This window comes from Diospyros lotus, chromosome 2 (assembly GCF_014633365.1).
Source record: "Diospyros lotus cultivar Yz01 chromosome 2, ASM1463336v1, whole genome shotgun sequence".
Classification (NCBI taxonomy): domain Eukaryota; kingdom Viridiplantae; phylum Streptophyta; class Magnoliopsida; order Ericales; family Ebenaceae; genus Diospyros; species Diospyros lotus.
The window spans coordinates 27,792,658-27,816,142 of record NC_068339.1 but is presented as its reverse complement, the minus strand read 5'-3'; the positions used below and the strand labels follow the sequence as shown (position 1 = coordinate 27,816,142).

Below are 23,485 nucleotides of genomic sequence, written 5' to 3'. Positions count from 1 at the left end.
TTCTTATATCTTGATAATGATATATATTAATATATATTTCAAAATCAATTGACGGTGAAGTTTATGTTAATTTTACCATTAAGTGGTTTTTTGAGTTTATATAATATATACCAGATCTGCTTTTATTATTAATATTTGATAAAAAATTAAAATAGAGATCAAATTATAAAAAAACAAAAATTTAATAATTATAATAAAAAATTAATTTATTAAAAAAAATACAAATTGATGGTCTACGAACATAATTTGCCGACACTTTTTTCTACTGTTTTATCTTATCCAAAACTAGCAACTTCACATAGATCTCTGTCCTGTCCATAAAAAGAATGAATGAATAAAGGGCGCAAGGAGATTGAGATAAGGAGCGCCGTTTATGGCCGCCGATCAGTTTGTCAATCTTCTTGTAATTAATAAAATAATAGAACTTGGATCATCAAAGTTGGCGTGGCGAAATCAATCTGTCAAAGTGAGCTAGCTGCCACACAACTACCCAAAGAAATTAATAAAATTCTGAATATTATTAAACTATTAAGACTGCATCGTCAAGATATCATATTCAAAGGCCTCAGCATCTCTCTCTCTCTCTCTCTCTGTGTCTCTGTCTTTTCGATGAATGACAGTGACCGAATGCATTAGTCATACGTGCTTTCATGCTGCGAACAGTGCTTCCATATGAAACATTTCGTTTGAAAAATCTACACTCTTCTGAAGTTTGACACAGACAGGCTGCTTCCTTATTATTTTATATATATATATATCCTCTTTCTAAACTTAATTTGTCATTCAAATATGTAGAAATTATTTTATTTTATCTTTTGGGTGAAATCATATAGTTGTTTGCACAAATTATCCTTTCTTGGGGGGCTCGTATTAAAAATTAATAATTTTATATTAATAGAATTCAAAAGTAAATTGTAATTTATAAATAAAAGATTGTATTTTTTTTATATTATAACTCTTTTCAATACTTATAATAAGAGTTTACGACAAGTATTTAATCACTTTAAATTTGGGTGAATGGGTCGGAACTCTTATCGCCTTTATAAATGTAACAAAAAATTATGTCACAATTTAAATAAAATACGAAGAGAAGATGAAATTGGAGTAAGGAAATCCTGTATTTTAACCGTATTATTATTACTTGTTAAAAAATACACGTGGGGGGTGCTAAATCGGGTCCTTTTAGCTTAATTTGTACGATTCGTCGAGAGTCAACTTGAATATTCAAGATTAATCAATCAATAAGTTGCAGGGGAAAGCGTTCACACCGGATTTGCCCCCCCAGCTGACTGGCGACCGGGACTGTCGGTATAAAAGACGACGATTGGGCTCCCAAATCGGTTAACCCACGCAGCGGACGCAGCCCTTACGCGGCAGCACATCACTCACGCGGGCAAGAAAATGTCACCCACGCCAACGCCAACGCCACTCCACCATCCAATAGACTTCTGCCACGTCAATGATCAACGGAAGTTAATTGGGCGTTACGTCGACGCTCTGGAGATGGAATGGCATCCAAACCGGCAATAAGTAGCCGTTAGGAGCACATTGTGCCTTTGCCGACACCAGAAATTTACAGCTCTCTTTTAGTCAAATCAATTAAACTCTCTCACCACTTGCGTTTTCTTATAACGCTCAACCCATAACTTTCCCTCAGATTCTCGGCAGCCAAACAGAACGAAAGGGAAAAGAAACTCCGATTGTGTTTTTGTGATATGCTGCCAAAGATATATCACAATTTATGAAGGATTCCAAGCGAAAGCAGCATTACAATAGCTTGTAGTTTACTTTTTCCCGGCAAGAGAATGGGGGATGGATGTGTTTGCTTTGATTGAGCTTCCGAAGCAATCCGAAGGACTCTCAGATCTGCAACTCTCTTAATTATCTCTCTCCAAAGCTTCGATTTCTGTTCTTTTGGCGCTCCGACTGTTTCACAATAGGGCAGAGCTCGCGGTTCTGAGATCAAGAGTATGAACTTCTGCCTTCTGTATTCCTTCCATTTATTTTATTCGTAAATATGTACTGTGAATTCCGGGAAAGATGCAAGTTTTTTGGTATTAAATCAAGAGATATGTTAGAATATGAATTTTGCGAATATATACGGCAGGAACATGGAAACTTGTATTCTGCAGCTCCTTTTGTTGATTAAATTGGAATTACGTAACAAAATTCAGTCAATTATATATGATATACTTCTTTAGATAGTGTTTTAACTGTTTTCCGTTGTCTTCGTGAAAAAAGAAGAAGAACTAAATCTATTTTATTTGTGGCTTTGGAAATATTGATTAATGTTTACAATTGGGGGTAGTTTTCATATGCCTACTGCCGAGGTTACTGGAAACAGACTGGACAGAACTTCTGTAAGTTCTAGTAAAAGATCGATTTTGTTTTTCTTTTTTGAAACTTTTTAGAGACTTGATTAACGTAGATATAAAGATATTTGCTATTCTTGATTACAACATCAATTGCAACGCCTTAATCCAACTAAGTGGGGTCAGCTAGTACACTTATATTTTTGGGCTTGAAATATTGTTAACAGAGGTTCATTTAAGCAATTTGATTGCATGCCTCTAGTTTGATTCTAAGACGTGACACTTTACCAGTAGAAATTGACAAAACAGCAGTTGGAAATTCCGTGTCTGCAATTGAATGTTATCTTATAATTTTATTTTGTAGATTGTGTATACTGTTCTCTTTATGAATGCATGGTATATTGGTTATGCATAACTTACTTGTTTGACAGGAAGGGTGGCATATTTTTCCACAAGATCTAGATGGCTACACTTGGAGACATAGGGCTTGCAGCTGCTATCAATATTCTCACTGCATTTATTTTCTTAGTGGCATTTGCCTTTTTACGGCTTCAACCTTTCAATGACAGGGTATACTTCCCAAAATGGTACCTTAAAGGTTTAAGAACAAGCCCTACAAGCTCCGGAGCTTATGTATCAAAGTTTGTAAATTTGGACTTCAAGTCATATTTGAGGTTTTTGAATTGGATGCCCGACGCACTTAAGATGCCGGAACCTGAGCTTATTGATCATGCAGGATTGGATTCAGCTGTTTATTTACGGATTTACTTGATAGGGTATGCTACTGCAGTTCTCAAAATTCCTTTGCTCTTGTTACTTACTAGTTAGCTTGCGTGCTGAATTATCATTTGCAGGGTAAAATGAAGGAATGTGTTCATGAATATTCTAAATGTTATTCTTGTATGGTATTCTGTAAGCAATTATTGTGTTTGATGGACTTGTTGAAACTTGCTTATTTGAAGTATTTTCATGTTGTCATATTCTATTGTCCTTTTCTTGTTTTTCTTGTCTTGAACCAAGTGAAGCATAAAAGATAAAGGCTTGTTTAATCAAAATTATATAAATGATTTTAGTGACTCAAAGCACTAAGATAAAGTTCTTGTGAAATCTGAAAAGGAAAAAGAATAGGAAGTTTGGACGTTTTTATAGATCAAGTCAAATTATGGGCCACAGAAGGGATTTTCTGGCTAGTAAGGTGTTGTTGCTTGCTCTTCAAACTATAAATTTGAAGAAGGGTATTTTTGGGGGAGGCATTGATTTCTATATGACTCGAATTCGGCAAAACTTAGATCTTACAACCCTATGTAAATTACCCATAAAGCATGGACACGACGAAGAGGTCGCCAACATGTCAAACTGATGACATGGAGACACATCAGCGATACTTGTTGGAAATGCCCACGTGGCGTGTCCAACATTGCTTTCGTCATCCTCAAAGGGACATGCAGGGGGACACACATCCCCTTATGGACACAGTGAAGACGAATGGTTACCCTGCAGGAGGGGGTGCACCTACCGATTGCTGCTTTTGTTGCACCTATCGTGATGATTCACTATTTGAGTTTAGAATATATTTTTGGTATTTTATTATGTCACTAGAAATATAAAAATTTAGTTTATTAACTAACGTATCCCAACTGTGTTGTGTCCTAATTTTTTGAAAAAATGTCGTGTCCTCATCTCCATGTCCATGTCCATGTCCGTGCTTCTTAGTAAATTACTAACGGCTATTGTAAAATATGGTACTACAGACTGACAAAATAGAAAAATACATCATTACATTTCTTTGCCATCTGATTGATCATTTGGATATTTCGAGAAACCCTTCCTGCTGGTCTGTGCTGGTGGCTGGTGTAACTTAATTGTTTCACATACTATTTTCCCTGTCCATTCTTCATTAGTCTTTCAAAACTTAGTCAGAATAACCTTTTCTGTTTTAAAGTCTATGCAGCTATACTTGAAACTTATGTAGGAAAGGCTCATTTTTTCTGACATTTTACCTCTACTTAGCATTATAACAATCTTGGAATTAGTGGAGTGATATTACTAAAATCTTTGTCCCATTTGTGTCAAGTAAGCTTGATAAAGAGTGGAATACCAGTTATTATGTTTCTCAAGTGCAGTATTCTAGTATCCGTTTAACTTGTTCCTTTTGTCTCTCTCTCACTGAACGTATAATAATTCTGTTTCTGATACTTCTTTGTTCTCTATGTGCGCACGCACATGTTTGTTTGTGCATGCACATTGCGTCCTGCAGTGAGAATGTCACCATCGCAAAATTGAGTGGCTTATGGAATTATTAGACATGATATATGCCATCTGCTAATTTCATAATTTAGTTATTGGTGTTGTCCTACTGCCATGAAGATATTGAAGAAACTGGTACCTGCTCTTATACCAATTTGAAGTTTTATACCAGTTTGTTGAGAATGTGATTGTTGCTTTGGTGGATTGCTTCCATGTAATTAACTATTGTCCAATCTAAGTATTCAAAACAAAGAACTTTCTTGAAGTGAAAGCAACATACGTAAAACAAGCCGAATTCTCTCTCGTGCTTGTGCTGAAACCATGAACTTGCAAGTGTGCCCAGATTGTATCAACTGGGCTCCACAGTTTCATATTGAGCCCTATGATATGTTTCTTCAACAATTACTCCTGTCTTGAATTGCACAGCACCTTAGCAATCCTGCAACAAGTAAAGCTGAAGTCTTCAAATCTTCAACAAATCTTAAATCTGTAATGAGAAGCTTAAGTCTTCAATTACTCCTTTATTGAGTTGCACAACATCTTCAAGTCTTCAAATATTCAACAAATAGTGAAGAAAGATGTCTTTGTGTTGGACAAAGTTTATGGAGAATACCTCTGAAAAGCAAGTCTCAAAACATGAATAGTAGAATCAGGTCCTGAACAATAGAATCACGACTGAGGTGTGTGTAGCACTGTCCTTAAGAGTGATTTCTAGCCCTCAGGGATACTATCTTGGTATAACAGGTCTGAGAGTTCACCCTCCAAGATTCAGCGATCATGTCTCCCTCAATGCATTCTCAAGCTTAAAGTCTTCGATACCTGTATTGAATTCTACAACATCCTCAATTCTTCAAATCTTCCACAAATAATGTTCAAAAATCTGATTGACACTGTCAGAGATTTGTTTTTGTGCGTGTCAATCTGAGACATTGTTCAGAGACTTTTTCATAACAGCTAAAGTTTTTAGTCTTAAGATAGGCTTAAAGTCTTGAAAGGTGATAAGAGTTGATACTCTGTTTATTATAGCTATGTCTTTATGTGTTTTTAAGATCTGTGGAAGGAAGTAGAATACTCTCTTTATAGCTCTCAATATCAAACAAACTGCTAATCAGTGGCCACCTTTCAAACAGGTTTATACACGGTTTAAATACTGGTGACAAATTTGGCTAGTTTTACTCCGAAATGCTGCTGTATACTTGAACAACAACCAACCTAGTCTAAGACCTTGAAAAAAAACTATAGGCAAATTCTTTTGCTAACTGAATATGCAAATATTAGAATTCTTTAACAGATATGAACTCAACAGAATGTTCCTCTTACACAATTGGTCTTCTGCTAATTTCTTAATTTAATTGTTGGTCTTATACTGCCATATGACATGATATCATCTGGACAAAGTGTGTTATTTTGTAGAACATATTATCTACCACTGAGTGTATTATCTACTTACATTCTCTCTCTCACAGTTTTGATTTACTTTTTTGTGCTGATTTATGCACATTTGCAGACTCAAAATTTTTGTTCCCATTACAATACTTGCATGCGCTGTCCTGGTACCAGTTAACTGGACAAATAGCACGTTAAGGCTATCCAAAGTAACTTACAGTGATATTGATAAGCTTTCTATATCCAACATTCCTCTTGGATCTCAAAGGTGAGAAATTTATTTTTGTATTTATTTATTTTCTGGCAAGCTTCTAAACATGTTACTTCATCATTTCTTGTAAGGCAGGAATATTTAACATCCCAGCTGCATTTTTTATGCCTTCCTAAAAGGGGTGTCTCTAGTGCAGCAGGCCTTCCTATTTAAACTATAGTTTTTAATATGACTTTCTGTTTGTCAAATTTTGAATCTTTCTCTGTTCTACTCAGTTAAGTAAATTGACTGTTAATGTGACTGACAAGTTATATCAAGCCCTAAATTATTACAGCACTCTGTCATCCCATAATTTATATTGCTTGGTCCCAGGTACACCTTTATTAGCAGTAAAGGTGCTGATAGTTTTTTGTTGTTAGAGAGTAGAAAATTTTCTTTTATGCCCGATATTCACTTGGTTTTCGGGATACAATTTTGTTTGTTGGGGTGAGTTCATGGCCCCCAACAAACCCAGATTTTTTTTCTTAGTACAGTTCATGAAGAAAAAGTTAAAAATGGACCTTGACAAACCAGATTTTTTTTTTTTTTCATTTGGGAACAAAAAAATATGGTTTATTGAGGTCCATTGTTAACTTTTTCTTCTTTTGGTTATTTTCTTTTGTTCACCTATGCCTTCTTTTCCTTAAAAGACTACTGCAACTCCTGCCCTGAACCTTTTTGTTCCCTAACGATCTTCTAAACTCTACACTTCGGCTGGTCTTTCACATTATTTCCTGGATTCAAGCAGAGGGGGTAGAACTGTAGAAGTCTTCACTTGAAGGAGAAAGTGGCATTGCTTTCAATCAGGGAGAGTGGGTAGCCACACTTCCTCAACCTTGAGGCAACTTGTTTACCAATTGGACGTGTGGTTTTACCCAAGAACCTAACCCAAGCCAACTTGTCTGATTGATCGAATTTGACAAAGCATCCTCTTATAGAAGAGGATTCTTTGATTTTCAACTGAAAATTCACCATTTGAAACAGTTTCAGCGTTTTTAGTTCTTTGCAGTTGCAGTTGACACTGAATCTGCCTCCACTATTCCCTACTGAATCTGTAATACCCTTTCCTAATCTTAATATCTTCTCTAATCAGTCTCATAAATCTAAGTAGAAATTGGCTCCAAAACCTAAGCTCACATGATCCCATTTTCAGAAAGTTGCTGTTTGGGTTGTTAAATTGCTGACTTGGCCTCACAGTTTTGCATTGATGCAACCCATAGAATAATTACAAAGCATATTAATTCATTTATTTGTATATGGTGTGACTCAAATTGCCATGGTTGGAAGAATAGTCATGAAGTTGTAATCAGCTCAATTTATGAGATAATATGCAATTATCATGCTGAATGGAAGAATTTTGGTTCTTTCATTTCCAATATATTGAATTAGGGGAAAATCTGATTTTGTACAACATGAAATCACACATGATACTGGGAGAATATATCCCAACTCATTGATATATCTGCAGGTGGCATTTTGAAGAATTTCCCTTTCACTGTTGCAATTTGTAAGCATAATTGATGCATATCATTCCAAAAGTTATGTGCTTATTGCAATTTGTAAGCATAATTGAAGTGTGGTTGGAAGAATTATGTGCTTATTGCATTCTTAGCCCAAGCTGCGAAGATCCAAATAGAGTCTATCATCCTGGAAGAACCCAAAAAATGGATCGAAGGAATAAAGCAAATGCCGCATTTTTTCTGATTCTAAGACTAGAACGTCAATTTGGTGGTGTCATGTAGAGTCCAAACCTCTTTAACAGTTTAGTTAACAATTTGGTATTTTATTGTAAGGGATCCATTGATTCTAAGATCCTGTAGTATCACTTTTCCACATAATTCTTCTTATTTAGGGGGAAATGTAGGATGAATAGGACATTCTTTTCAACATTTATGGTATGTAGTAAATGTCAGTATTATCTTCACCATCAGCCATGAGATTGTATTATCATATAATCAAATAAGGACTTCATATATAACAGTTTATACTCTAGGACTTCATATAATCAAATAAATGTCAGTTTACTTTTACTGCCAGTACTGCTGTAGTGCAGTGGATGATGTTCACCATTCTGGGATTGCAGATTTTGGGCTCACATTGTTATGGCCTATGTGTTCACTTTTTGGACATGTTATGTGCTAAGAAAAGAGTATGAAACAGTTGTATCAATGCGGTTGGACTTTCTTGCCTTACAAAAGCGTCGCCCTGATCAGTTCACGGTAAGATGCTACCTGTCTTTTGGAAAAGGATGTTTTACATTTGTATCATCTCCTTGGGATTATTTGGCCTTCTTCATGTGTTCTTTTATTTTAAATTTTATTTGTGATGTGTTAGTTCTTTCCTATGCAGTGGTATCTCCTTGAGTGCAGTTTATATGTTTAAGTTGTATGTAAAATATTGACATCCCTGTGCATACTGATATACGTTCTGGTACCACATGGTGTTAACATTGTTCTTATAACTTGACCTCTGAACCCATGGAAAGATAGACAATCATGATACATCATTCTCCAGAATTGTTCCTGTACAGCGCTTCTTACACTCTTTTTTCTTCTGTGTGTGTCTACTAAAATAAGCAATGATGGTAAGCATTTGAGTATCAAAACAAATCTGATAGTTGTATCAAACAGCAGTTGACTTTAGCTGTTGAGCTTCTTGTCAATTTGAAAACTTGGCACTTTTGTAGTTTGTGCAGTCACATATTCCTGAGAAGTTTATTGATCCTCACGTCCATAAAGTTGCCATTAAGACTCTTCAGTGCCAGCTTCTACTAAACCTGAGTGTTGAAACTGATTGTTCACAGGTCCTTGTAAGAAATGTACCGCCAGACCCCGATGAATCAGTTAGCGAGCTTGTGGAGCACTTTTTCCTCGTCAACCATCCAGATCATTACCTTACTCAGCAGGTTGGCTTGGGTAGCATTCTATTAATAGATAGATAAATATGCACATTCAAATACAAATAGATCTTATATGAATACTAAATTAGTCTGAATTTCATGAGAAGTATTTTGCTTGAATCCACCTGTATCTATTTAGGTTGCAGTAGATCTGGTTAATTACAGTATTATGAGTTAGATGGACTTATTCACGAGCTCTCGAGTTTTATGCTTCTTTTTATTATTATTGTTATTATTTTTTGTATGTTCAATTCTATTTTGTGCTTAGTGGATAATGAAGTGTTAATAATGCAGCAGAACTCGTCAGTCACTCTATTTTCAAGGGCAGAAATGAAGATTTAATCTTTATTGTTGTAGTTAATAAAAACTTCTTGTATTTGGCATGGTGAATTACATGTGGAAGTATCAACCTAGGGACTACGGAGAAATTTCTTCTGTGTATTAGGCACATGATAAGGAGTTAATATTATCAACAAGAACAAGACATTTAATTTTCTTTCTATTATTTTTTCCAACTGTTGTCAAACAGTCAGGCAAGCAGGAAACTCAGCTTGTTCAGAGTTTGAGCTACTGTAAGTTATACATTATTTAGAGACCACATGTACTTACAGAAAAATATTAGTACAATGTTCAATTTTACTTAGAGGAAGGGTATTTACTTAAGTTATCAATTTCTTATGTATAAGATAATTGAATACCTGTTAAATTACTGAACAGCTTTGTTCTCACTTAAAACTTTTTTGCAGGTTGTGTACAATGCCAACAAACTTGCAAAATTGGTCAAGGAGAAGAAGAAAAAGGAAAACTGGCTTGACTATTACCAGTTAAAGTATTCTAGGAGTCCGTCAAAACGGCCTATGATGAAGGTACTACATGCATGTGATGCCTGTATAGACGTATTTGTTGCATGAGGTGTTGCTATAGTGTCTGTCATAATGCTACTTTCCTTCTTGTTCTGGTGAAGTTCAGTTAATTAATTTAGGGTAATAACAGGATTTTTGCATTTTTTTTAAACTTGCAGACTGGTTTCCTTGGCCTCTGTGGGGATAAGGTGGATGGAATTGATTTTCAGACATCTGAAATCGAGAGACTATCAAGAGAAGTAATTGCTCTTATTGAACTTCTCTTAGATAACTTATAATTTTCTTTTTCTATTCAAAGTTTGTTTGCTTTACTTTTTTTTATTTTAATTTAAGTATTTATTTTCCTTTCCTCTGTTATCCTTTTATAAAACTATCATAAGTTACTTAATATTTTGTTTTCAAAATCTCATAGTTCATAGATATTGGCATGCCGTCATGGGATAGAGGTTTAAATGACCATATGTGCTATCATTTTCCCATGAGTTCAAGCCCCTTGAAATGGTTGAAAGTGGGTTTTCCAGTTAAGTCTAGCTTAGTGGATAACCAGTGTGCGTGCGTGCGTGTACGGGCATTAGTGTGAGTGCACGTGTGCTCGTGTGCGCTTGTGCATGTGTGTGGGTGTGAGACAATGTCTCCTTTGATTTTCTTCCTAGTATAAATGATTTTTTGAGGACCTTTTACTGCTAACAAAAAGGAAGCAACATTTACAACAAAAGCAAATAGAAACTATGGAAATGAATATGAACTAACAACATAGCCCTGAAGAATGAAACCCTAAGGGGATGTGTTACAGCTAGTTCGTGAATTTATAGACATCGTGTGTGTGTGTGTGGGGTGGGTGCGGATGCGGGTTTGGGTGTGTGTGGGGGGGTAGGTGTGGGTGTGCGTGTGCAGGTGCAGGTGAGGGTGTGAGTGCGAGTATGTGTGGGTGGGTGGGTATAGGTGTGGGTGTAGGGTTGAAAATGAGTCAAGCCGTTGATGAGTGACTTGGAGTTTGGCTCGATAAGAGCTTGTTCGAGTTCGTTCATTAAGATAAACGAGTCGGGCTTGAGCCTAACTTTGAAGCTCGATTTGTAAATGAGTCGAGCTTGAGCTTAATAAACCTTAGCTCGCCAGCTTGATTAGAGGCTCGCGAGCAAGCTCGATTAGAAATTTGAGAATAGTTCGTGAATAGACTCGTTTATAAATATATTAATAAATTTATTCATAATTTTATAAAAAAATTATTTAACATAAAATTATTAAACTTTAAATTATTATAATAATATCATTAAATTTTGTTGAGTTTGATTTTGAGAATGTTTTGACGATGAGAAATTAATTAAATGCAAAACTTTCATATACTTTCTCCATTAAAATGTGTTGATAATAAGATATGCTATGACTTGAAGATTAATCAACAAATATATGAATTTAATAGAGTAATTATCATTTTAATCGAGTAAGGAAATGTTTAGTTGAGTAACAAGTATTGTATTTGACTAACTTTTTCTTTTAATCAAATAAGACTTGAACATTTAAGGGATTAATCGATTATATACTTGTTTTACTCGAATATATGATGGAATAACATAATTTGAATAACCAAAGAGTTAATCGACTAAGTGGTTAATTATCGTTTTAAGGGATTAATCAATTATTAGGTTTGATTTAAAGTTATATTTGTTAATTATTTACATATCATATTATCAGTTTTTTTTTTAAACATAATTTTGACAAATTTGAACTTGAGCCCAAACCCGAGCTCAAGCTTGCGAGAAGCTTATCGAGCCCAAGTTCGAGCTCGGCTCTTCAACCTTTTGATGAGTCGAGCCTGAGCTGAGCTCGAGCTCGGTTCATGTTAATGGAGCTCAAGCTTGAGCTCATGCTCATCGAGCCGAGCTTGGCCTGAGCTCAACAAAGCTCGGTTTGGCTCGGTTCGATTGTTACCCTATGTGGGTGTGTGCGCCTACGCTTGTGCATGTGTGTGTGCCCTATGTGAGTGTGTGTACATGCGCTTGCGCATGTGTGTGCGTGTGCGCTAGTGTGTGCTAGTGTGTGCTTGCGCATGTGTGGGGGTGTGAGACAATGTCTTCTTTGATAACAATCTTGCTAATACAATTATGATTTTATTAGTTATGATTGCAAGCACTTCTCCCTCAAAATTGACAAATGATTATGTGTCCATTAAAAAAGTAGTCCTCTTGAACCTATGAACAACATTTTATTGCCCCACATGTCCTACCATCATTGCTTGTTGCCCAGGCCAATGCTGCTTACAAAAATTTAAGAAAGTAAACATGATGATGCGCCCTTGATATTGCTGTGAACAAATTGTCTACTTATGAAATACCAGGTAGAATGTTCTTAATGGCTCACTTCATGTTGTGGCAGATAACCTTTTACTGGAATCCTCATGCTTCAATTGGTTTTTATTGTACTTGAATTGCATTCAATTAGAACCTGTTATTCATAGGCCTTTTTCTTTTCTTCACCTTGTAGATTGAAGATCATAGTGATTACGTTTCTCATTTCACTTCTATTATGAACTTCAACTCATTTCCTATTGAAACCCATTTTTGTATCATTTCATATTCAGATAGTTGCAGAGCGAGGAAGGATAATGGAAAGTCCAGATTATATTGTGCCAGCAGCATTTGTCTCATTCAAAACTCGTTGGGGAGCTGCTGTCTGTGCACAAACCCAACAATCACGAGATCCAACTATATGGTTGACAGAGTGGGCCCCTGAGCCTCGTGATGTCTATTGGAACAACCTGGCTATCCCTTATGTTTCACTGACAATTAGGAGGCTTATAATTGCTGTTGCCTTCTTTTTCCTCACATTCTTCTTCATGATCCCAATCACATTTGTACAATCCCTTGCAAACATTGAAGGTATCGAAAAATCAGCACCATTCTTGAGGGCTATCATTGACACGTGAGTTTTCTTCCATTCTTATATTAAGGACTTCCTTATGTTGTTTGGGAATTACATGCATTGCTTTCTTTGGGAAATTTTATTTCTGTGCACATTTAACCTTTTGAAGTAGTGCCAATATTTATGAGTTGTAGAGAAATTTTACTTATATCTTCTTATATTCATGGAAATCTCACACATTCAATTGGATTAAGATTCTAACTGCATGATTCAAATATAATATTCATAAAATAACTAGCCCTAGGCCTCCTAAATGAGTAGTAAAGAAGATAACCATTATTTGTGGTTGAATAATATATTTTGGCTGGATTTGTTTTGGTGTAGAATCTTTTACTCATTTTTCATTGTTTGGTTAGAGAGGAAGTCAGTAAAATACTTTTACATGAAATTATTTTTTAGCATAAGTCCAAAAATAACACATACAAGGACATATCAAGCCTTAATTCCACTGGGGTTGTCTGAATTCTAGCTTGCCAATAATTTTTATCATAGATAAGAGTCTCCCATTAAGTTTTCTTTATCTTCCTCTTACATCTTTTCCTAGCAGTCTCAAAATAACTTACAGTAAAATATCCTGTAAATGATGCGAGAGTAGTAAAAGGAATTGAGCAGCCACTTCTCCTTGATAATAGAGTTGCATTATTAGATAAGTTCATATAACTCTTCCTATATATATATATGAACAAATAATTTTGGAAGGAATTACTTGATTTCTTACCTCCAATAATCAGCTGTACAAGAATAGAAAACTTAGGCTATACAATAATAGGAACCTTAGGCTATACAAGAATAGGAAACTACCAAAAAACTAAAACATAAAGTTGACCTAAGATAATTCCTTTGATTACTCCTTTAATTTGGAGATTTAATATTTTCAATCATTTTCTCTAAATCAGGGATTGATTTTTTGATTCTAACACTCCCTCTCAAACTAGTGAATAGATGTTAATCATTCTCAGCTTGCTTACAAATGCTTCAAAACCTGGTTTCGACAGTGCCTTAGTTAGAACATCAGTTTCTTGTGTCTAACTCTACTCTCAATCTCTGTTTTGATGACGTTTCAGTTAATTCTCACATGTTCCATTCTGTCATGCTGGATTGGATTATGAACTATGCTGATAGCTGATTTGCTGTTACTATACAACTTCATAAGTCTCGTCCATGTAACTTTTAGGTCCTGTAATAATCTTTCTAGCCATATCAACTCACAAATCCCTCGAGCAATTGCTCTGTACTTGACCTCAACATTGCTTCTTTGTCACGACTGTTTGTTTTTTACTCCACCAAGTGACCAAGTTACCCCATAGTTTAGTGCAATAGCCATTTGTGGACTTGTTATTCTCAATTGAACCTGCCCAATCTACATCTACAAAACATTCAACTCCCCTATAATCACTCTTTTGAAACAAAATCCCGTTTCCAAGGGTCCTTTTTAGGTATCGAAGAATTTGGTTTACTGCCTCTAGGTGTCTTTGTGTAGGTGAGTGTATAAATTGACTCACAACACTTACACTATAGGTAATATTAGGTCTGGTAAGAGAAAGGTATATCAATTTTCCTACTAGGCACTACTACCTTTCCTTATCAATAGTAGTCATTTTCTGTGACTTTTTTCTTCCAATTTTGTTCTAATGGAGTACTTGCAGGTCTACAACCAAGTTTTCCAGTTTCATTCAAGAGAACAAGTGTGTATTTTCTTTGGGTTATGAAAACACCTTGTTTACTCCTTTCTATCTCCATGCCAAGGAAGTATTTTAGTGTACCAAGATCTTTGACCTTAAATTCAGCCTGTAGCGTGGTTTTAAGTCCCGTTATCTCTTGTCATCACCTGTTATCAACGTATCATCTACATACACTATCAAAATTGATCTTTTTCCATTTTCAGCCTATTTAATGAAGAAAGTGTAGTTAGCCTGTCCTTGCTGATATCCAATTGAGTCATAGTAGCACTAACCTTGTGAACCATGCCTTGGGTGATTGCTTGAGATCATAGAGGGACTTCTTTAATTTACAGACTTTACCTGAGGCTTCAATGGATTCAAAACTAGGTGGAAACCTCATATAAACTTCCTCTTCTAGCTTCCCATTCAAAAACACATTCTTCATGTCCATCTGGTGAAATTCTCAATCTAAGTTGGCGGCAAGAAACAAAAGAACCCTTATTGAATTTAACATCGCTACATGAGCAAACGTTTCTTCATAGTCAATGCCATAAGTTTGTGTGGATCCTTGGGCATCTAACCTTACCTTGTATCTCTCTATTTTTCCATCTGGGCCATGTTTGACTATGAATATCCATTTACATCTAACAAGTCTCTTTCCTTTAGGTAACTCCACAATATCCCAAGTCTTGTTATTCAATGCATTCATTTCCCCCAAAACAGCGTCTTTCCATTTAGGGTCATGAAGGGCACTTTGAATGTCTTTAGGGATTTCCACATTATCAATCATAGTGGTAAAGATGTTGTACTTAGGAGACAACTTAGAATAGGTTAGATAGGAGGAGATAGAATGCTTGGTACATGATCTTACCCCTTTTCTTATAGCAATTGGAACATCAAGATCATCAACTATGATAGCCTCTTTCAAACCAAGACTTGGCTCTAGTTTAGATGAATGGCTGTGTGGAAGAGCTTTTGGCCTTCTTGAGTAAACCTTAATCGATTGTGGTTCAATAGTAGGTTCTCCCCCTGACTCATTTCTCGTAAGGTTCAGGTTGGTCTAATGAAGGATGTGAGGATAGTTCAAGTGAGGGAACATTTGATGGATAAATCAGAAGAGAAATAGGAAGTGAAATAGATGGGTCCCAATGATTATCTATCTTCATGAGGGGTCTCCCCCTGAAGAGAAACATTGGGATAGTAAGGTTGATGTTCAAAGAAACATACATCACAAGAGACATAAAATCGGTGAGTGGAAGCAAAGTAGCACTTGTAACCTTTTTGGGTGGAAAAGTACCCAACAAAAATACATTTGAGTATATTAGGATCAAGTTTGCTGCAGTGAGCATGTTGATTATGGGCAAAGGTAGTACATCCAAACACTTTGGGAGAGAGTGAGTTTAGAATGCAAATTATGGGAAACATAGCAAGTAAACAACTCAGTGGGGTTCAATAGTTAAGTGGTTTGGAAGGCAACCTATTTATGAGATAGGCAGTTGTTAGAATAGCTTCACCCCAGATTTGGAACATTGCTAGCAAACATTAGGGATCGGGCCACCTCAAGAAGATGCCTAGTTTTCCTTTTTGCTATTCCATTTTGTTAGGGAGTAGAGGGACATGAGCTTTGATGTAAGATGATACCCTGATCAATAAGGTATTGGTTTAATTCTTGTGCAAAGTACCCCACCATTATCAATTTGAAGGATGCGAACAGAAGACTGAAATAGATTGATAACAAGTTTATGAAATTGATTAAATATGGAACAAGTATGAGATTTGTCCTTCATGAGGTAAACCCAACAAACACGAGTGTGGTCACCAATAAACGTGATAAACCATCAGGTACTGGTTAAAGTTGAGACACGAGCTAGCCCCCAAATGTCACTGTGAATAATATGAAATGGCTATGAGGATTTATAGGGATGAGTAGGATGATGAGAGTGTGGATGTTTAGCATAAACACAATGTTCACATTAAAAGGAAGTAGGATCTTTATTGATGAATAATTTCGGATACAAAATTTTTAGATAATTGAAACTAGGGTGGCCTAGTCGTTTTTGCTCCTCAATACTGCCAATCATCCTCCCTGAAGACAAATTCTGAAATACACAATAGGTAGGATAGAATGTGACTATACAATTGAGATCTTTAGTCAATATACCAATAGAAAGGATATTTCATTTAAGATGTGGAACATGAAGGGAAAAAAACAATTTTAATCCATGTAGAAAAATAGTGCCTTGACTAGCCACACCAGTTACATTCCCATCAGCAATTGCAAACTTAATATTCTCAGCATAGTCTTTATAAGTGGAAAAAAAATTTGGTAAGCCGTCGTATGATCTAATGCCTCAGTGTCTACAATCCAACAGTTGTTAGAATGTGATTTGGATAATAAAGTGGATTTGAGTGTTACCTCTATGAACTATTGTGGCTGTATTAGTTCGGGGGTAGGTTTAGTTTCCTTAGGCACTTTGGACTGGTTCAGTAGTTGTCGTAAAATTTCCATCTGTTCCACTATAAACGGAGCATCCAGTTTTTCAGAGATGATGGATGAGTCAGTTGTATATGCTGACTTATGCTGTTCTCGTTGGCTTCTTGGCTTCCAATTTGCTGGTTTTCCATGAAGTTTCCAGCATGTGTCCCTTGTACCACAGGGTTTATTACTACGATCACACCAGAGTTTATCTTTAAGTTTTTGCTCCTTTGAATAAGATGTACTATGATGGACTGCCAAGGAAGAATTCTGGGATCCCAAATCAGGGAGCTGGTTTGAAGGGCTGCTGAGCATTAACCATTTGCGGCTCTCCTCATGTCTGATCACACTAGAGTTTTATCTCAAGTTTTTGCTCCTTTGAATGAGATGTACTATGATGGATTGCCAGGGCAGAATTCTAGGATCCCAAATCAGGGAGCTGGTTTGAAGGGCTGCTGAGCATTACTCATTTGTGGCTCTCCTCATGTCTGATCTCAATAAAGGCTTCTCTGATGGAAGGGAAAGGTTTGGTACAAAGGAGACGACCATGAACTTCATCTTGATCTTTGTTGAGGCCATGTAGGAAATTGAATACCCTTTCCTTCTCCAACATTTTAGTGTACTTGGTACCATCCTCAGTACAATGCCAACTAATATCATAGAACAGGTCCATCTCCTGCCAAAGTTCAATCAAAACATTATAGTATTTAGTGACCAAGATGTTACCTTGTCTAATAGTTCGAAGGGCAAAATGGACTTCAAAACACTGGGCCGTGATTTCGAGATTGGAGTAAATTTCTTGCACAGCATCCTAGATCTCCTTTGTAGTTTTGTAGAAGAGGTAGACCCGTCCTATCTTAGGCTCCATATAGAATTGATGAGCCATGACATGACTATAGAGTTTTCAGCATCCCAAGTTGAATAGTTAGCAGCAGTTGAAAGGTGGCATAGGAATAACACCTGTCAGATAGCCAACTTTGCCCTTGCCTTTCATAACAAGCAACACAGATTGGAACCATTCACTAAAATTGGTTCCGTTTGAGTTTGTGTTGGGTGATTTGAATGGAATGAAAATCAAGGGTTGATATGGGATTAGCTAAAGTAGTAGAAATAACAAGAGCAATGGAAGAGTGTTGAAGAGGCTGCCGAATAAGATTTAGTTTCTGCCATAAAGGATTGATGAGATGAATGTCAGACCAGCATCGAACCTGGCTTTGATATCATGAACAAATAATTTTGAAAGAAATTACTTGATTTCTTACCTCCGAATTAGCTGTACAGTACATATATATACAAGAGATCTTTCTATCTTAGGCTATACAAGAATAGAAAACTTAGGCTATACAATAATAGGAAACTACCAAATACAAGAATAGGAAACTTAGGCTATACAAAAATATGAGTATCAAAAAACTAAAACAGAAAGTTGACCCAAGATAATTCCTTTGATTACTATTTTAATTTGGGGATTTAATCTCTTCAATCATTCCCTTTAAATCAGGGATTGATTTCCGGATTCCAACTATATATGGGGGATTTTTTTTTTAAATCTAAAAGTATCCTTAAAGAAATTCACAAAATAAGACCCATACAAAATTGTTTCCCAAACACTACAAAGAAAACTGCTAACACGGTTTAAAAAATAAAGCAAAAAACTGCTAATGTGGTTAAAAAAAAAAAAACAAAATATAATCTGCAATGAGTTTGCAGTCACAAAAATTAATATCACCGTTTTCCACATTTTAGCAGAAACCATGAATGAGGTCCTGCCAAAATGGCAGAAACTGTAACACCCATGGTTTCTGCTATTTTGCAGAAACTGAAACATGCTTAGTGCCTAGAGAAAAAAAAGCTAAAACTGCCAATTGAAGCATATTAGTGGCTTTTTTTTGTCTTTCTGACCTTCACATTTCTTTGAATATGTGTGTGTGAATTTATATACATAGTCATCCTTCCTTTATTTCTTGTTTTCTTTTTTACCCTTATATATGTCTTTACATCATTTTTCAGTTCATTGAAAAACTCAATTGATACATGAGTTTAAAGGAATTTTCAATTCTATTTAGGAATTTGCAAATATAATTGATACTTGAGTTTAAGATATAGCTTGGATTCCCAAAGTTAAGGGAAGAGACTCAAGTTGAATTGAATTAAAAATAGTTTTTAAAACAAAATTCCAACCAAACACTGCAAAATTAGAGAAAATAAATTTTCACACGTGCATTTTTTTTTTAAGTTTTCACACAATTTTTTTTATTATAGGTAAAGTGTTTTTCAATGTAGAACATTTTACATGAAAACAAATGGAGCTTTAGTAATGAACAGGCTCAAATCTATTATCTCGCTCCTTTGCTTATAAATTGTATCAATGAAGCTAGTGTAAACTTTTGTTATATGAAGTATTGTTATGGTTGTCTCTTGGAGAATCAAAGCAACTGATAAACAGATGAAGTGAGAAGCTATAGTTGCAGTGTAAATGACATTTGCACTCTAATTTGCCTCAACTGAAAAGGGTGAAATGGGAGAGGAGATCTCTTGGTTATTTTGTTTTTGCACCTAAAAAAAAAAAACACCCCCCCCCCCCCCCCCCCCCCCCCCCCAAAAAAAAAAAAAAAAAACTGAAATATGATGTTAAAAGTCCTATTAGTTTTCAAAGTTGGTTAGATTTATCTATTTATCTTCTACTGCAGAGAAAAGTATGGAAAAAGAAAACCGTTGCTGATATTAGACTAGGGTGTTCTGCTTATATGAATTTTGGATTTAAATTCATTTCTAATCTTCAACATGATGTGGGCTATAATGGACATTACAGAAGATCTGACCCTAGAGGTGGTTGAAAACCTATCATATAGCCAACGCCACCTAGTGGGATTTAGGCTTGGGATTGTTGCTGTTGAACTTATTTCAAGCTTATTTTCTTTTTCCTTTTTTCTTAAACTGAACATAATTCCTTTAATTTTGATTCAGTTTGGTGGTTGATCTATCAGTTATAACTGCATTCCCAATTTTGATGCATGTGCTTTTGATTTCTCATTATGGATTACTACCGCTCCTCACTAAAAATATCCTGATCTACTTGCAGATCTTTCATTAAGTCATTCATCCAAGGTGTTTTACCTGGGATTGCTTTGAAGATTTTTCTCATTGTGCTGCCAAGTATACTGATGTTCATGTCTAAGGTTGAAGGCTTTATAAGTATATCATCTTTGGAGAGGAGATCTGCATCTAGATATTACATTTTCAACTTTGTGAATGTATTCCTTGGGAGCATAATTGCAGGAACTGCATTTGAGCAACTACATACGTTTATTAATCAGTCAGCAAATGAGTATGATATTGGTCTTTGTTTCTTTCATGTTGACATACTTTTCATTAGTGGTCTATGCTTCTCTTTGCTTATATCAACATATACAAGTTTGATATTATGATATGACTATTATATTTGTATGCTTTTGTGCACAAGGTATTGATTTATACTATATGTTGGTCTGAAAAGCAGCAAATAAGAGAATGTCATAATTGGGGAAGTCCCATCCATTTCCTATATTTCCCCTTGTAGAATGCAGAGTAGAAGTATATATGTGGATTGATATTTGTTGATCATGCATTAGATACATAAGAAATGTTGGAAAGAAAGCATTATCTTTTTAATGGCATATATCATTTTACTTATCCTTCATGGTGTCCTATAAGCGAAAGCGAATTCCTAGGTGTACAGTGTTTCAGCTGCAGTAGACTCTCCAAATACTAAAATGATCATTTTTTACATTAAAATATGTTAGAGATCAAGTTAAATTCCACACAAGTAGTCGATAAATTTGTACTATTGAGGGACCATATTTCCATGGTGCTTTTTTAGTTATCATTTAAACAGTTTTGGTTTTGTCTAAATAGTCTATCAAAACTGCAACAAGGTAGGTCTAAATTTGCAATGGATTCTCTATCAAAATTAAGCATACATCTCTATGAAATGGTTGGTTGACGTCATTCTGCCTACTTATCTAATTAGTGGAGCTTTAGAAATTTTTTATTTTTTATTTGTTCATTGTTGGACTGCAACAGGAATTTTGTCTTTCAGAATACAAGTTAGTTTAAGAATTTGTATAGTTTCTTTGTCAATAAAGTGCTCTGATCTCTTTGAATATTTGATTGATATGATTATGTCCATTTTCAAGTTAAAGATTTTTGCTGAGTTATTTGTCTTACCTTTCTGTTGATTTGATCACTTCCGAACTAATTCCATTTTCTATCCTAACAAACTTTTGGTTTCCACTATGATGTCTTGATTGTATATTAGCATTGATCAGTAATTTGTACACTGCTTTTTAGTTTGAGATTTTGGAGACTAATGAAAAGCGATGCTTTTTGCAGGATCCCTAAAACCATTGGTGTATCAATTCCAATGAAAGCAACTTTCTTCATAACCTACATAATGGTTGATGGATGGGCTGGTGTTGCTGGGGAGATCTTAAGGTTGAAACCACTTATTTTCTACCACTTGAAAAATATTTTATTGGTGAAGACTGAAAAGGATAGGGAGGAGGCAATGGATCCCGGTAGTGTTGGTTTCAACACTGGTGAACCTCAAATACAACTCTATTTTCTACTAGGCCTTGTTTACGCTGTGGTGACACCATTTCTACTTCCTTACATATTGGTTTTCTTTGGCTTCGCATATCTCGTGTATCGTCATCAGGTAAAAGCATATATTTGTTATATAAGATATTAGAGCCAGGATGCACATAGTATATATTAGCACTTGATGATTCCTTCTGGCATTTTGTAATCTATATTATATCACTGCTATCTTCTTTCATGACTGTAGCCTCATAAGTAGTCCTGTTTTCAGAAGTATTTTCTATATACCATTATTGAGAGCATTGAATGGACAAGCTGGATTATGTGCTCGTTTTTCAACATAATCATATATATATTTTTTCCTTTAGTTTCTTTATATTAATAAAGAGTTTCTCCATTATAATTCAGATCATAAACGTCTACAACCAAGAGTATGAAAGTGGGGCAGCATTTTGGCCAGATGTCCATGGACGTATTATAGCTGCATTGGTCATCTCGCAACTGCTTCTAATGGGATTGTTGAGTACAAAACATGCTGCACAGTCAACACCATTTCTCATTGCCCTTCCAGTGCTGACCTTATCATTCCATAAGTTCTGCAAAGGCCGTTATGAACCTGTATTTGTCAAATGCCCATTGCAGGTCTGTTCCTATCCACAATTTGCAACAGCTGATGTTTTATTATCTCACTGGTTAATTCTTTTCTTTTGCTATGCCAAAGATTGAGTCTGACTGGTTATTTCATATATGCATACATACCTGGAGGAACTTTGGTTTGTTCTTAGGACTGTTAGATTTTGGAGAGCGGAATTCAACGGAAGATGGATTTTATGGTTTAAGTAGGATTACTTTTCTCATTAGAAGGATTGAAGCTGATCCATATACAAATACTAAAGGTTAAACACCCACATTTAAGAACTCAATAGGTTGTGATAACTGAGCTACCGCATCAGCTTTAACTTCCTGCGCATTGGCGCTTACTGTCTTTGAATCCATGCTAGCGACCATGGCGCTTGCTTAGATGCATTAGTTCACATGCATGTCATAAGTCCCTCTGGATGTCGGATTTCCCAAAGGCTGAAGCACTTGAATGCTACTCATTGTGTTCTATGGTTTAGTCGTTATGTTGAAAATTGTTCTGAACTTTGCTGGGTGAATGTCAAATTTCAGGAAGCCATGATGAAAGATACCCGGGAACGCGTCAAGGAACCAAACCTCAATCTGAAAGGCTACCTTCACAATGCTTATATCCACCCTATTTTCAAAGGTGACGATGAGGATGAAGATGACGACGAAGTCGATGGAAAATGGGGGAAGAACGAGGAAGTGCTAGTGCCGACGAAGCGCCAGTCTCGCAGAAACACGCCTGTCCCGAGCAAAATTAGTAGTGCCTCATCGCCATCTCTGCAGGAGGTTGTTCAGAAAGAACATCCGCAGCCATAAGGTCTGGTGGAAATTCATGAGAGTCCCCACTTTGTACATTGGCGCCTTGCACTGTTGAAAGCAGTGGGGGATCGTTATGTAAATTAGAAAACAAAAATAGCTTATTTTGTCGTGTTTATGTATACATACATACATACATATATATATGCAGGGAGAGAGAGAGATTTTATGTCATGAGAATTTTATGACCTGTTAATTTAGAACGATAAATATTGTTCGGTCTTTAATGCTTTGTTTGGAAGAGGGAAGTTTCGTACAAAATGGAGAAGTGAAGGGGGAGGGAGAAATAATTATGACTCTCATTGTATTAGAAGATTACAATGAAAAGGAGAAAACTTATCTTCATTTTATTTTGAGAGAGAAGGATGACACAGGAAATGAATAACAACAATAATAACAATATATTCAGTATTTATTTTACTATGTGAGGTCGATTATGTGAATTCTAGAC

At 35.7% G+C, this 23,485-nt stretch overlaps 1 protein-coding gene across 2 annotated transcripts; it reads left to right on the top strand.

Annotated features, from left to right (window-relative positions):
• Nucleotides 1–1,469: 1,469 nt before the first annotated feature.
• LOC127794410 (calcium permeable stress-gated cation channel 1-like) lies at nucleotides 1,470–23,275 on the top strand. Of its 2 annotated transcripts, none has more exons than XM_052325467.1 (12): nucleotides 1,470–1,968; nucleotides 2,744–3,088; nucleotides 6,067–6,213; nucleotides 8,279–8,414; nucleotides 8,999–9,100; nucleotides 9,841–9,960; nucleotides 10,116–10,196; nucleotides 12,536–12,876; nucleotides 20,096–20,341; nucleotides 21,385–21,709; nucleotides 22,000–22,233; nucleotides 22,762–23,275. In XM_052325467.1, the coding sequence occupies exons 2-12, from the start codon at nucleotides 2,775–2,777 to the stop codon at nucleotides 23,032–23,034; spliced, it is 2,319 nt and encodes a 772-aa protein (XP_052181427.1). In that variant the 5' UTR covers nucleotides 1,470–1,968; nucleotides 2,744–2,774; the 3' UTR covers nucleotides 23,035–23,275. The 2 variants fall into 2 exon arrangements, with proteins under 2 accessions (XP_052181427.1, XP_052181428.1); XM_052325468.1 differs by having other exon boundaries at nucleotides 1,475–1,968; nucleotides 2,882–3,088.
• The last annotated feature ends 210 nt before the right edge of the window (nucleotides 23,276–23,485 follow it).